At 42.7% G+C, this 16,165-nt stretch overlaps 1 protein-coding gene across 1 annotated transcript in view; it reads left to right on the forward strand.

The window, feature by feature from the left end:
* Nucleotides 1-16,165, forward strand: part of usp43a (ubiquitin specific peptidase 43a) — a 105,411-nt gene that overhangs the window by 55,006 nt on the left and 34,240 nt on the right. Inside the window, exons 6-7 of the mRNA XM_079159432.1 lie at nucleotides 1,539-1,683; nucleotides 12,483-12,651. Of these exons, the coding sequence (XP_079015558.1) occupies nucleotides 1,539-1,683; nucleotides 12,483-12,651 (314 nt within the window). The remainder of the gene's footprint in view (nucleotides 1-1,538; nucleotides 1,684-12,482; nucleotides 12,652-16,165) is intronic.

Genomic DNA, 16,165 nt, shown 5'->3' on the forward strand with positions numbered 1-16,165 from the left:
AATCTCTTCCAAAATACACTGTATGGAAAGTGTCTGGAGTAATAGTGTTCCTAGCTGAGGGATTTTCTTTATGTCACCCTTTGGTTCTCATTGTCTGCCATGGTTTTGGCTGGAATTTTAATTCTTCTTTGTGTCAGTGTTGATGCACCAATGCTCTTCTGATTTAAGACTTCTTCTTACATCAGCTAACGGAGCATGAATTAGTTGCGAGTTTCTTTTTAAGGACAGTTACAAAAAACACAATGTAAATGGAAGCTTTGCTCATTCTTGTACAATTCAAAATTCCCTGTTGAGGTCCGACAACCATCCGGCTCGGCTCCATAGACTCTCGTGCAATCATTTCATACTTTCTTCATTTTCAGGCTGGTTTTGTGGATTTGGAGCTCGTCATGGTTTAACGTTATGTTACTTCTGAACTTGTGACCCGGAGAGGATGGAAGTAAATATACGTTTCTAAAACATAACGTTTGTAGCGTTAGCACCTCTATGCTACGCTAGCTGCTGAAGGTATAATGAATGTGCACGTGTAGCTTTGGCTGACAGTAACAGTAAATAAAGACCTACACGGCTTTACAGGAACAGTGCTGTTCCTTAATTGTATTGACCCGTGTCTCGACCGCCAATCGACGCGGTGGTTCACTTTAACACTGGGATCTTTAGGCTTTAGCTTCTACCTTTTATCTTTTTGCCCTGTTTTTGTGTGTAGTTTTTTGTTGCAACTTCACTGGCTTCCCGATGAGGACATTTATTTCAGTTCACAGGGTGAGATTTTCTTGTTAAGCTCCTACCCACAGTCCCATGGTCTACCCACACAGGCGCTTTCACATACTGATTAGACTGCTTCTCAGGACTGTGTCTGGACATTAATGTTTTATTAATAATGAACATCTCCCACACTCTTCTGTTTGTTTTGTTGCATTAGTTAGAGTGGGAACATTTACACCTTTGTCACTCGTACGTATTGGTTTTTCCTTGTATTCCTGCCAGCATACACCTAAACACAGGTAGGTAGGGTTTGCACTTAATATTAAAACGGGTGAGGCCCGCCAAACAAACACACACACACACACACACACACACACACACACACTGAGTCATACTGGCCACAGTCTGTGACATTATCATAGGTTTGATTTAAGTCAATCAAGCCCATGGCTCGTTCATGTTTCAACAGTGTGAGTTAACTAAGTAAGAGCAGTTGCTTTGTTTACCTGCATTTTAATAATCCTTTCACACATATTCTGCACTTAAGCATCATTTAACAGGACATCTGCCATCCAATCACAATTGAGTATTGAGAAAAGCAGCCTTCTCTGTCTGCATTTTAAATACTTACAATCACAAAATATTCATCAGTGTGAATTCCATCGGTCTCCTCACTTAATACAAATGTTCTGATTGACTGTCAGGGGATCTCTGACTTAAACATGAAACACACTTCTCTGATAGATAAAAGAAACGTGTCCTTTAATATTATTCCCTTTGCAGATGTTGCTCTTTTGAATTGGTGTCTTGATGTATTTTTTTCTCTCTCACAGGTCATCCTTTCAGAGTTGTACTCCACGGGTTTCCAGCGTTCCTTTTCAGATGATGATGACCTGACAGCAGTCGCTGACAGCGACGTCATCTACGCCTTTCAGGCTCCTCCCCTCTACAGTCGCGGAGGCTCCGCGCCGCACTCAGGTAACCACGGCAACAGGATGTCCATCAAAAACATGCACCACTCTGACTTCTCTCATTTCTTTTTTTCCACATTTCCAATTTTCTCTTTTTCAGCCTCTCGTAGTCCTCCTGGTGAGCTTTTATTTACACTGATTCACAGTTTTTTCACTTTCAGTGGATATTCTTCACAGGCAGGCTTTTTACTTTGGTGAGGAGAGGGTCATTGTCTGCAATGAACTTTGTATTCCTCCTTTCATTCTGTTTCTTTATGCATGATTTCCCCCAAACATATTAACTTCTGAATGACTGTGTAAGTAAGTATGAGGATCGTCTCACCTGGATGAGCTCCTGCTAATTATTCATTTAACTAAAACTCTGAGGAGTTATCAGAGTTTGGACTCGTAAGAGCCATCGAGAAGAAAACAGCAGATGTCAGAGTTGTTGATAAGTGGTCAGCAGCTTTGGAGTCGATTGCATGTATATTTATTTCCAAAACATACAGTTCCTCATAAAAGACTGTGGTCAAAATATAAATCGCATAGATGAGTAACAGACTGGATACAGTACTTTTTACATAAAGGGGAAGTAAATGTCAGTTCAGGCTGGAAACCAGTGAACTCAAGGATCCGTGTTGGGCTTTGTTGTCTGAATAAATGATTTGCCGAGTGTGATACAGTCTCATGCATACTGCCGAATGCACTGTTGACAGTGTAATGACACACAAACACACTCACTTTCTGCTTTATAAAGCAAAAAGGCTAACTGAGCCCCTTTGAGATAATGCACTTCACTCAGTAAATGTTCAGAATTAATTCATCATGTTTAAATCATCGGTGTTAAAACCAATTGTTATGGCCTTAATATCTAAATACATCAACAATACATTAATAACAAAAAACCTGAGTTACAGACCGGGGGAGGTGGAATTGAATTGTTAACCAGGTAGGCGTGAAGATACTATTTGTTGTTGATACTTTTAAAATTACCTGAAATGAAAAGCCCGTCGTACATATGTCATATGTCACATGACAACAGATAGGAGCTCAGAAAGTTCACTAAGAAAGCTTCTGTTAATGGAATAATATCTATGTTCAGCCAAGTTTCTGTGACAAAAGAAGACGTACATAGTTTATTGGACGAAATAACGTCTCGACACGTAAATTATTGATCAGATAATGAACTCACGTTCAGTAGGGCCACTCTGACAGGTAAGTTAACCTTGATGGTGATCACACTATCAGAAACGACACCTCTGTCGGCCGTATCATTAGTCAGAATTGTGGCTCCAGCCATATTGGAATAATTTGTGCATGCTACAGTAGAGTCTATGTGGGCTAAATATCACTCTCTGGGCTGTTGTGAATGTAAGTTGGGCAGTAGAGGGAGCCAGTGGCACAGACCAGAGGGGAAGGCGAGGACACGGGGGGGGGGGGGGGGGGGCGAAGATCAATTTGTGCACGAAAAATGTTTGCTGAAAGTGCACATGCGCCATGGGTGTAGTTATTTTTTGCATCCTTTTAAATCCATTTTTTTTCATAGCTTCAAGTTTGTTGTAAAGGTGTGTTTAAGAACGTCTGCCTGCTGCTTGGATGTGTCATTTGTGCCAACACGGACGATAACTTTTAGGATATATATGGATGTTTAAGAGGTGTTCTGCAAAATGTTTCCATTTTCCAGGATAGTTAATCAATCTAGCCGTTTTCTGCGGAGTCCAGGTTGCATTTAATCAATTCAATTAGGAGGATTTCATTGTTATATACAGCTGGACAGTACTGAAAAGTACTGGCTTTTCATCCGTCTTTCATTCTTTGGACGGTATGATCGTAAAAAAAAGTATTGAATAGCATTCCAATTTAAAAAGTCTTTTAAAAATGTATGTCTAACCACTTAAGGAAGGAAATGCTCCGGATGAGCCAGTTTTAATCAAAGTAATAACCTTATTGTGACGCCTGCAGGTGAAGCGGAAAATAACATTCTGAATTGATGTTTCTTTAGTTCTAAGCAGCGGCTTTGGCACATGCATATCGAATGAGTTGTGAAGTTTATGAGGAAAATGTATATCAGGTTACAGGTGCTTAGACAACTTCTGGTGCAGTTAATGAAGCAAGGAGCATCGCGTCCCCCCTCCCTCTCGCTGTGGGATGGATGGCAGTCAAGCTTTGGAGGTAAAAGATGTTTTATCTTTCCTCTTGATGGCATTACTCTCCACTCGCTCCTGTTCTCCGGCTAAGTATCCGCCACGCTTAGGAGGAAAAGAGAGCTGTAGGTCTTTTATCATGCGATTACTTTAACACATCAATGTTCACGTCTGAAAGGGCGCTTAACTGAGACATATTAATTCAATCGTGAGGGAGGGGACATCAATAATTCACACATGTGCTCAAAGTGCTCATGAAAAATGAAGACTCTTCACTCAACGGGAGGCGTTTGTGTTGTGCCTTCACACAGTTAAAAACAGTGTCACATCCGGTTTGATTTCACCCGCAGTCACAGACAGAAACACACGTGCATGAGTAAAAACAAGCACGGGTAATGAATCCATTAGAGTTACACCGGGGAGTCTCATAAATACATGGCCCTCAAGAGGAAGCCTTTCACAGCGCTCACACACACACACACACACACACACGTCTGCCGTTCTCACGAGCGATCTGAGGAAAAGGATGAATGGTCCTTACCTCGGATTAATTCACGAGGTCACAACAGACCAGATTCCAGGATATCACAACTTCATTCAGTGAGATTTATGTCACGTTTTGTGGAATGTTGCATGTGAAGTTGCACAATCGTTACAGCTGAGAACCACGGTGGCGATAAAAGCTGACGGACGGCAGACAAAGTGACACGGGGAACATTTTTACGCTGAGCATGTTTACATTTTAAGGTGTGCGCATAACCGGAAAGTACACGTTTCCCCCCATATCTCGATGGGATTTATTTGAGGTGTTTCAAGTTTATAAAGACTGTTTCATAATTTGTCAACACACCAATTTTGACAACTTGGAGAATAAAACACCATTGTTTTCTAAACTATTACAACTGAATTTAAAAGAGTCTAAACTACAATAAGCCATATTGGTTTAAAGCAGTAAAAGTGATCCTATGGTTACCGAGGTTATTTATGTAAGATTCCTCTCCAGACTTGCCAACAGTGTAGTCACTCTGTAAATATATAAAACAGTACAGTACATAATGACACACAAGTGTGTGTGTGTCTGTGTGTGTATTGTAGGGACTAGTTGTTTGATTTGGTCCTCATCACGTATGTCAGGCAGTGCAGAGGTTCTCTTCCTCAGACTAAACAGCCCTTCAGCTATGGCATTGATGCTGTCCATCATGGAAGTTTGTTTGTGCAGCCTACTGCTGCCGTGATGGATGACTGTAGGGAAAAAACAGTCTAATGAAAAACTTCCCGAGGAGTCTCAGTTTGTTTTTTTACTGAAAGAGATGCGAGTTTGTTCGGCGTATTCACGTGTGAGTGATGTTACTTTAAGAGGCAGAAACAATCATTTTGAAATGATGATTAATTACCGTGACCGGTCCTTCTATTCACAGTTGTCTCAACCCTTTGAGGAGTTGTAGAGAGAGGATTTTTCCAATAAAATTATAGTTTTTTTTAAAATTGGTTCCTAATTGCTGCAAACTCATGGACCGAGGCCGGATTCTTTTAATGAGTGTTTTCACACAGGCCCGCTGACATAGGAGATATGATATTTATATTAATGGTTCTCTCAGCTGCAATAAGGTAACCACACAATGTTGGAGATGTGTTGACATTTTCTGGGGGGGGGGTTGATATGGACCAATGAATGATTGGCCATGTAAAGTAAACCTCACGGCCGAGTGAAGCAACTGTGCTTTGCAGGCAGTTGTGCTGGAGAGGGTTTATTGCATGCAGTGTGTGTTTCAGCGTGTGGGAGCTGGATTTCCCCGACTTTATCAGTGAACTGTTGGAGGATATTGAATCAACGCCGCTCCCAGGTACAATAATGAGGTTTTCGCGTTTAGACGGAATGGCAGCAGGAGGTCTCATGATGAGAAACGCTGCAAAATCAATTAGGTCCCAAAGCGCCACGGTAGCATCCAGTTTCACCCCCAACAATCCAGGATATTTGCACATAAATGGAGTCATAACGCTGCACAAAAAGAAGAAGAAGAAAAATGCTGCATAGTAGCTCAGGGAAGCAAAGCGTCCTAACTTTGTGTGACGCTCACTTGGTGCCATTGGAGTTAAAAAGTTAAGGTCTCCGCGATAATAGGAAAGTCAATCAAGATTTGAGAGGAGTGGTTTGTGGGAGCTGCCTGCACAGAGAGAGAAAGACTAAATGTGTGTGTGTGTGTTTTTATGTTTAAAAAGAGAGGATTCCCAGGGAAAGGTAGACATTTCTTAATGGAGATAAAGGGATCTGTCAGGGATTGACAGCAGTCTGAGATTAGATGCAGCTATTGAATTCTTTCTTTCATTCCCTCCGCGTCGCCTCACGTACACACACTTTACCGTCCACCGTGGCTCCACAATCAGCGTTCTTGAGTGTTCAGGTCCCGTCTCGAGGAACTGCGAGGCCGAGGGTAAGCCACCGTGTCGTCCCCATCAACCCACTGGGGGCTGCGTGCAGGTGCAGAGGGTCTGGGAATACTCTGAGGCGTGTTAATCGGGGCCGCTGCATCCTTCACTCAGCCTCTTTTACGTCTGCGCGAGTGAACACACTCGCTGTCGTCATTTATGTGGTCGGCATAACAGACGGATCACTTACGATGATTCTTGTCACAATACCGGGACAATTAGCGAGATCATAGAATTCATGCAATGAATTATTGGGGGCGGGGGGGGGGGGGGGGGGGTTCTGGCTTTATTCATAGAGCAGTGCTGAATGGAAATGATGGAAAAGATGCTGTCCACGTATTTGACAGACAGCTGAGCTACTGAATTTATCTTGAATTTAACTTATGAACTTTTTTAAGTTAATGTAGCAAATCTGTGTAAGCGGTTGCTTGTTTACACATTCAGCCATTACAGAATAACATCGTCATTCATTCGGGGTCGTGTTTCTGATCACCTGATGTCCTTTTTTGGCTCATAAAAAGCAGTGCTCGTGTGTTGTCAGCAGGAAGCATGGCTTTGGGAAGCACAAAGGACATTAAATGTGTGTGCTCTTGAAGTTGAAGACAAAACTCATTACACATGCAAATGAAGCCTTTTGCAAAGTACACACTCCGTGCGGTTCCATTAAGGCAATTACAGGTTGCCCAAAGCGAACTCAGTGCAGAAAAGCAAAAATATGTCAGACATTCACAGGGGAACTCTCCCCCCCCTCAGGTAGGATTCATCATTTAAAATAACCCGGAAAAAGCGCCCACACTCGGTGCCTCTGGAACGTGTTCTCAAATCATCGGGGGAAATAACAGCGACGGCTCGGCTGCCTCGTGAAGAACAACAACGCAAACCACGCATCAGTGTCTGCGCTTGAAAGCTTCCTCTGCCCACAGGCCTGTCAAAACTAAACCTACGGCGTAATTGGCAAGACAGCTTAATTGTGTTCAAGTGAACCAGTCGGTTTACGGTTGTGTTGACCAGAGAGCCCCTTTCTGTTTTCTATCATTTTGTCGTCGTCGTCTCGGTTGAAGACTAGAATCTAAAACCTTTTGGCTGACTTATCTCCTGAAACAAAGCTACAATCCAGCACGTCTACCGTTTTATATCTTATTTATTCACAGAGACGTTTAACACACATTTGCAGCACTGTGTCGTGGACTGTTGACCGACTAATATTTGAAACATGTCACGAAGTGCAAAATACCAAGATAAACTTTGTGTAGTTGAGGGACGGCAGAAGAAGAAAGAGAAGGGAAGAAGTAGGAGGGCGGCATCAGGTGTATTTGAGTTCCTCCCTAATCTGTTGTTGCTGTTGGCAGAAAGCTCAGGTGCTTCGCTCTCAACGGGGGCACTTGTGGTCAGATGGCTGCTTGCTGCCCCTTAAACCCAACGGTCCCCGCGTTGGTATTTTTAGCCAGGTGTGTGGATTGCACTGTCAGGGGTCGCTCATTTGGTCCTGAACCACCTGGGAGAGATGTCAGTTCCAGTCAGGATGTGGCCGAAATCCTCTCTTGTTGGTTTTTTTTTGCTTGTTCTGTGTTACACAACTCCGTGCTATTTTTTTTTACACATCAGTAATGAACAAACCGAGCCGTTTGGGGGAAAATAAGATCATTGTTGAAAGACTTTTGCCTCTGGTGCAACAGCAAAATGTGATTGTCTACTTAAATTACGGCTGAAAACAGTAATGGGACCATAAAGAGCTCATTTCTTACTGATGCAGTTAGAAATGAGCTCAAAGTCCGTACGACAAAGCCTATTAAGACCCGTGTTTATATTTGTTGCGTGTCGGCGAGCTCTAGTGGTAGTAATAGTGACGGGAGCAAAGGTGGAAGTCAAGTGGCGTAGTATTAAGAATTATTTAAAGTAACATACGTAACTACGTTACATTTCAAACATTGTTTTGTCATTATTTAACTGATCTTTTCCTTAAGCTTACCAAATAGTGTAGTATCACAATGATAAGTAGTTTGGTCGTATTTGTAGTTTTTGCTCATTTCCTTTTAGGTTTGAGGACACGTTTTAACTGACACTGCTGGAATTTTCTTTTTAGCACCCACTGTTCGCTCAAGTCGTACTGAACCACTGGTGTCTTACCGACACTCAGTAAATACTTTCTCCCAAGTTATTCTGTGTGTGGAGTCGAGGGGGTCCTTGATTCGCAAAAAGTCGAGTATGTTAGATAGAAAACACTGCATGTGTCTGTGTGAACAACTACTGTAGATGTAAGAGTTAGTAGTGTATCGGACTAGCTGATCAGTGATCAGTACGGAGCTCTACTCAGTAAAAATGAGCATTGGGGCGAAAGTAAATCATGACGTGTTCAAATGTAATGTTCGCGGGAAACTTGAATGGATACAGCTGTTTGAAGGAGAAGCTTTCGAGAGGGGATTATGACCTGTTTAAACTTTCCTACACTTGCTCTTAGCAGCTTAAGATACATAGAAACTAAATTAAATTGTGATCAATAAGAACACAATCTTTGATTTCCTAATCGGTTTAAATTACGTTTCTGGACATTGGTGAGAAACATAATCTGGAGCCTCGTAGGCCTTTACCAGCTGCTACAACAAAAACGATCTCTATCGACGATCGGCAATCCTTACAGACGGCATAAAAAGAAGTGATCTGGCCATCTCTCTAAAAGTTATATTTGCTCCCTTTTTTCCCTGCTGATCTCTACTCCCTCCGTCTTTTCTTCCACCCAGCTAACACCTCCCTCCGTCTGTGGCGGTTCCTCTGTCCGTCTCCTGGAGGAAGGGCGGAGGAGGTGAGAATGAGACCCCGGGACGTGTGGGGGCAAAACCGCTCTCCTTGCCATGCACGGCATATTCCTTTTGTGGTTTTGAAAACCAGCCACTGAAATACAAGTGCTGTTAAAATACGTCTGTTTTAATGTTATTCAACCCTGTATCCTGGATATTCCATGTGTATTCTACATGAGGAAACATCGTTGGTGAACATGCGTATTTGTCGAGTTGCAAATGTATCTGCAAAGTTTTTAATCAATTTTCGTCTTATCAGCATATAGCAACTAATGCTTACTGATTTTTAGGATTCTGTTTTGGCACTTAAAGGTGCAGTGTGTTAGATCTAGCCACATGCTACAAACAAATAGGCAGCAGTATTTCACCCAAGCGGCAACCTCCGGTTCTGCTGAGTGACGCTGATGCCGAAGTGTCTTAAAACTTGCATTCTCTCTACTGACCATCAGGGGGCGACTCCTCCGGTTGCAAAAAGAAGTCCGAATGTATAGAAGTCTATGAGAAAATGACCCCACTTGATTTGTTACCTCAGTAAACATTGTAAACATGGGTTTTTGGTCCCAATCGCTATTTTCAAGTCTTCTTCAATACAGCATGATGTTCATTTCGTAAATTATAGTCCATTTGGTCAAAAAGCGGAGTATGCTTTGGGGCGGGCTTACTGTGATTGACAGTTTGCTGCCGCTACCAGAGCTGTATCCGGCGCCACTAAATCACTCCTCCGCATTCCAAATTTGGTAACTTCCGTTTGTCGGTTGCAAAATAGCCAAGATGGCGATGGCCGTATTCCACGATGGCGACGGCAAAATTGCCGAACGAAAAAAAGCTTAAACTGCTGCTGAAACCCTTAAAACCTTCACGTTTCAGCCCATGTTGTGTGTACCGCGCGATATTGAAATTCCCCTACTGATGATCTTGGATCAGCAAACCTTCTTTTGCCACCGCTACACATGCTGGACCCAGCGCTGCTCCTGTGACTCCTGGCTACAGATTACACCTTTAACATTTAACTGAACCAGCATTCTTCCCTAAACCTCAATCATTATGTTGAGCATAATCCTGTTAATCTGTTAGCAATTACTATCCTTTCAAAGCGTAACCATCAAACCACATTCATATACAAATGTTATTTCAAGGAGTCAGGGTTGTATTATTATATGCAGAATATTATTCTCTTCTTCAGGGGTTGCGACCTTTCTGCTCCTCCCACTATTTACCAGAAGTTCCATGTCATTTTTTAAAATGTTTTAGTAACACTTTGCAATACGGTACTTGAAATACTTTAGTAGTTGCTGAGGAGCAAATAAGAAAGGAAGTCATTCAGGATTACAGCAAGAATTAGCAACATTTGTAAAACATAAATGAATTGGAGGGTTAATGGTTGGGTAGTCATGCTCTACAGTTTGGGTCGAAACTAAATACTCATATAGTCTTTTACTTTTCAACCTCCCAAGTGACAAAGTGAGCGGTGACGGTGATGGAGAGTATGGAGGGAGGGGTGACAGACAGAGCGTGAGGAGATGAATTGGCCGTCCAAAGGGCATCCAATATGCCTAAAATCTCACATCGAGTTTCTCCCGTCTGAAAGAAAAACAACGCTGAGTGATTTAGTAGCAGCTGACACAAACAGTCAAAAGCTTCTTTTTTCACTTTTCTGACAGTCAGCACTTTTATTTTTGTATTCATATATTAGTACTTTTTAAATCAAAATTTGTATCTATTTAATGAAATTCCAGTTAGCTGAAAATGTTTTATGTCCGAAAAAGAAATGCTTTCACACAAGGCTTTTTTTTCTTCTGTTAAGGCGTACCATCTGAGCTTTACATCTATTCACACTGGCTCTCCTGTGTCTGTGTTCAGGTTTGTTCTATGTGTGATGTTGGAAAGTGGCAGCGATTAATTGCTCAGCGGAGTTCGCACAAGCATTGTTTAATTATAGCCTCTGATAATGTCAAAGTTTATGTTTGCTGGGAGACGAGAGGTTGGGCCTGCTGTATCCCCTCAGCTATTACCCACTATTAATCTCTGTGTGAGAGAGAGAGAGAGAGAGAGAGAGAGAGAGAGAGAGAGAGAGAGAGAGAGAGAGAGAGAGAGAGAGAGAGAGAGAGAGAGAGAGAGAGAGAGAGAGAGAGAGAGAGAGAGAGAGAGAGAGAGAGAGAGAGAGAGAGTGTGTGTGTGTGTGTGGTGTAGCAGATGTAATTCATCTTACAGCTCCTCGGGGTAAATAAGAATCAAAGAGCAATTCAATATTAATGTAAATGTTCTGAAGATGTTTTCAGTGTAAACGTGTCACATTAGACGTTGCTCCCTGCAGAGCGGTTTCTCATTCTGGCACCCAAAGGTGTTTTGGCAACTGGGGCGGTCCGTTTCAGTCCCGCCTCCAAGCTGGATAGAGTATTCCCTTCAATTCAGGTTTATTTTCACAGAGCCGTATAAAGAAGCAGCTCAGAGTGCTTTACATAACAAGAAAACAACGAAAAAAGAAGAGACATCCGTATATACCTAGATACATCTAAAAATACATACATACACACAAACAAGCATACTGTACAGATACAATGGTTTCATTTAAGAAAGTGAAAAGGAAGGTTTTTAGTTTGGATTGCACTGTTATTTGCAAGTGATAAGATCAGAGTTGTATTGTCCAGACATCACCAACCTAACGACATAGTAACTACGATGTTAGGGGAAAGCAGCAGAAAGTGAGAGCAAAGTCCCGCGTGCATGGATTCTGCCCAGCACTCCCACTGTGAAACCTGATTTGAGTGGCCGGAGCGTTCGTTCGGACTGAGGTGCATCTGTAGAAATCCGATCACATTTCAAACCGCCTCTAAATTGGGTTTGGATCCAATTTGCAATAATGTTTTTCTGCTGTTCAGACTTTTTAAAAATCAATCTGGATACAATGTGGATATGCCAAAAAAACAGATTTGAGTTGGCCATCTGAATACGGCCACAGACTGACTTCATGTGTGAGATGTGCTGAAGAGCCAGACATGCCAGTTCTTTTTGTAAACCAAAAGGAGGATTTTGAATTGTAGTCAGAGAGCAACAGGTAACTGACAATGGTTTTGAAGGACTGCAGATATTTGGTTTGATCTTTTTGTCCCGGTCAGAACTTGTGCAGCTGAGTTCTGGATATTATAAACAGAGGATTGCAGTAATCCAACCTGCGCATAACTAATGCCTGCCTGAGTTTCTCTCGAGTCCGTTTGTGAAAGAAAGCCGGTGATTATTCCAGGGATTTATTCTGATCACACGGTTTAATGATCTGGACTCCAGGTACTCACAGACAAGCTGTCTCCTGTCAAACTCAAATCAAATCAGCTTTATATTCTTTACCCTTTTATTTCCTCCGACATGTCCACCTTCATGTTAGAGATATTGCTGCTTCTTCTTCTGCTTTCTTCTTCTCCAGCTTTTATGAAACAGTCTGTTCTGCCCTCCTCTGTTCTGCACAGGGTATCACCACAGCCTCCCCTCCTCCCCCTACACCTCCACGGCTGGACCCGACGGTCAGAGGTTACCTCCGTCTGGCACGCTCTCCTCTGAATACCTGAACCAGGGCGGCTCCAGCAAGGTCCTCCTCGTCATCTGCAACACAGCAGGATCTGGCCCGCAGGCCGTCAGGTGAGCTGCAGGCTGATCGATGTCCAAGTTGTTGTATGGCGTTACGTTTTCGAGTTGTCCGTCCATCCTCGTTTACCCGATGTCTCAGGAATGAATGTCTTCAAATTTGGCATAAACGTCCCCTTGTACTCGGGGATGAACTGAACCTCCAATCAACTCATTCAGAAGTGCCTTAAACTTCCATTCTCATTACTGGCCATCAGGGGCCTGACAGAACTTCTCACTTGATTTATATTTTTGTTTCAGTAAACATGAGTTTACGGTCTCAATCGGTGGTTTTAAGTCTTCTTCAACACAGCATGATGTTCATGTAGTAAATGACCATAAAGCTGAGTATGCTTTAGGGCGGGGCTACCTTGTGATTGACAGGTCACTACCACAGAGTTGTCCGTGTGTTCGTCTTAGAACTTAAAACGTTTCACAGTGTGTTTTTAATTCATGAACGTTAAATGTAAGGATGGATATCGTTATGTTTTTAGCAAAACTAGTACTCCTATTGATTCTGCTTATCGGTTCGGTTCCTAATCGATACTCTTATCGGTTCTTTGTGATTATTGTATGAGGAAAAAAGACAATTGATTAAGAAAAGAGTCGACATTGGTAGATTAGTCTTCTATGTAAACAAATTCTTGAGCAGCGATACAAGAAGTTCCAAAATCTTTACAATACAGTCGCAACTAAACAAATAGCTGAGCGATTTGGCTTTCATTTATTATTCTATTCTTATCAGCAAACCCCGTATGGCATCGCTAGCGTTACCTGGAGTGGACGAGGATGGACGGCTGCTCGCCAAACAGTGGAAAACTGCATTTCTGCAGATTTCTGTTCTGCCAAATTGCTGGTGTTTCCTCACTTGCTTTTGAGGGTTTTATTGCATTTGTGACGAGAGTTTTTAGCATCTACTGAAGTCAAATGTAGCCATACTTTGGATCTTTTTGTTCTCTCTGCCATGACGCGTGTCTCATGCTGTACTGAGTCGGTGTTTGTGTGAGAGTAAAGCACAACTCCGCCCCTTAACTTTTAAAGTACCGATAGCAGAATTGTTAACTCCGTGTCTGATCAACACTCTGGGTTTTTACTCATTCAGAACCGATTCTGGTTTGGAACATCCCTAGTTAATTGTAACATTTTGGTCCACTAGAAATCTCTCATTCCGCGTTCGGTTGTCTTTAGCTCCACCCTCTCGTGTCACTTCTGGTTGCAAAAAACCAAGATGGCGACGACCAAAATCCAAGATGGCGACGTCCAAAACAGTCAAACTCAAGGCTCTACAACTGCAGTCCACAACCCAATGGGTGACGTCACTGTGACACGTTTGCTTCCTATACAAAGTAAATGGCAGAGGCATACAACCATGAGGCGGTAATGGTACCTCATATTGACCTGATATCACGCACACAGCTGTAGAGTTAGGGCTTCATCTTGTAAAATTGGTTTTGTTGAGCACACAGTAGCAGAGTCCGTTAACTCATATCTATTTCATGAGATTGTGTTCGAGGACGCCATCTCACATTTGTGAGACAGTTTTTTTTTATAGCTTGTTAAAGTAGAGCTGTAGAGACATCGTTTCTCCTGCTCCACTGTGTCTACAGTCTTCAATAGAATACCTAAGTTATTCTCTCCCACTTTCATCATCCAGTGCTGCCTCCGTGTCAACATCCAACTTCTGTTTCGGCTTCGACCCGTAAGTTTATTGCATGAATGCCACAGATGGGGCCGGTTTTATTTAGCTTGTGCAGCTTGAGCTCCCATCCAGTTGACAAGATAGAAACCTGAGACCGATTCCAGCACCGCAGCTCAAATTGAAGCACTTAACCTGTGAAAGTTAGCTTTTATCGGCTGCCATATGTTTCCCCAACAAGGGTACGCAGCTTTATTAGGTTACTCGGCACCTAGAATGCGTCTGATGTACAACAGAAACACGGTTAGGGCAAACAAACTGTGGGGAGCAGCTGCGGCTGGATGTCCGCTTTATGTTCGCCGCCCACAGGTGAGCTGTGTTGTACTGTTTAGAGATAAATGACCCACAGGCGCTGAATGGCTTTGTGAATCAGAGAAGAAATGCTCTGATCATGTCTACTTCCTCAGCGATGAAGTTGTCACTGCAGGCAACATCACAAATACAAAAAAAGCATCCACACTCTAATAAGACAGCACGTTTTTGGATTCCGGTTAGAATTGAGCAATACATGCAGTCAATCCAAGTGGATGCGTGATTACTTTGCTACTTCAGCGTCTCGTGAGTTCTAAAAAGAGACGTGAAAACATTTCAAAATCACAGCGACCGACGTTTGATTATTCCGAGCAAGAATTTCATTTTTGCTTCGAGAGTGAATTTGTTTAGTTTTGGCGCGGATTCACTCGCTGGAGACCTTTCGCTCTGAGGTCAAGTGCAGTAAATGTAAGTGACTGTCATGTTTTCTTCCTGAACCCATTAGGAGACGTTGTGTGCTTTGTAACACAGAGCATCATTCTAACGGGAGTGTGCGTTTGACCGAGGGTAGTCTGTGTCCATCAGAGTGCCGGGTGGAGATTGTAGTAGCATTCGAACGGTAATCCTCTGATACGAAGGCGCTTTGAAAATATATCCCCGTCACCATTATTAGTGCTCTGAGATCGTAAGGATGGCTCATGGGATCAATAAACCTATTGTCATCCAGTTTCAGTCCTCATGTCCGACAACAGGCGTTCCTATGAAAGGCCTAATAATGTCAGAATGTGACATTTGAGGACTCATTTGTCCACATGACTCACGGGTATATGGTAGTAAACACCCGGGTCTCTCTTTGTTCTGTATCCATCCATCATAAATTCAGTGTCGGTTGCACTTACACTATAGGATCAGAAACTGGCTCTAAACATGGCCAAAAGTGTTTAGACACACACGTATACGTGGACACGTGAATAGCACAACTTCACCGCTCTTCTGCGATGGCTTTCCAGCTTTCCACAAGATGCTGGTGACCTGGCTGCAAGGATTCGCTCCAGAGTGCGGTTCACAATCTCCGAGTGGTCGAATACATTTTTTTATTTGCTCTGTGCGCGGGGCCGTTGTCATGTTGAAACAGGAAATATCATCGTATGTTTTAGCTCTTAGATTTCCCTAAACTGAAACTCGTGGGTCTTGCCAAACTCTTGCAATTTTTGAGAAACAACAAGCAACAGCACCACAATCTACAGCCTCCATGATGACCGTAACGTTGAATCGACGCCTCTCTAAAACATTCTAACCTTCAAGAAGATGGGATCTATTGCAGGGATGTTGTTTTTTTCTACTGCGTTAGTTTGAGCTAGGTGTACCTGCAGCAATAAACTCCCAATTAAGTGTGTGTTTGTTGTGTACGTGCGTGAACCTCTTAACTTTCATCTTCAGCCATGTATGTCTATATAACCTGTGAGAGTATCCTGAAGCCTCTGGTAAAGCCACTGCTGTGCAGTCAGCCTCGAGCTAACCCAGAGACAGAGAACCCATTGCGAAGCATCGATGCATTGATGATATACAGACTGGTTTTCT

The sequence above is a fragment of the Pholis gunnellus genome (genome assembly GCF_910591455.1).
Source record: "Pholis gunnellus genome assembly, chromosome: 5".
Lineage (NCBI taxonomy): Eukaryota > Metazoa > Chordata > Actinopteri > Perciformes > Pholidae > Pholis > Pholis gunnellus.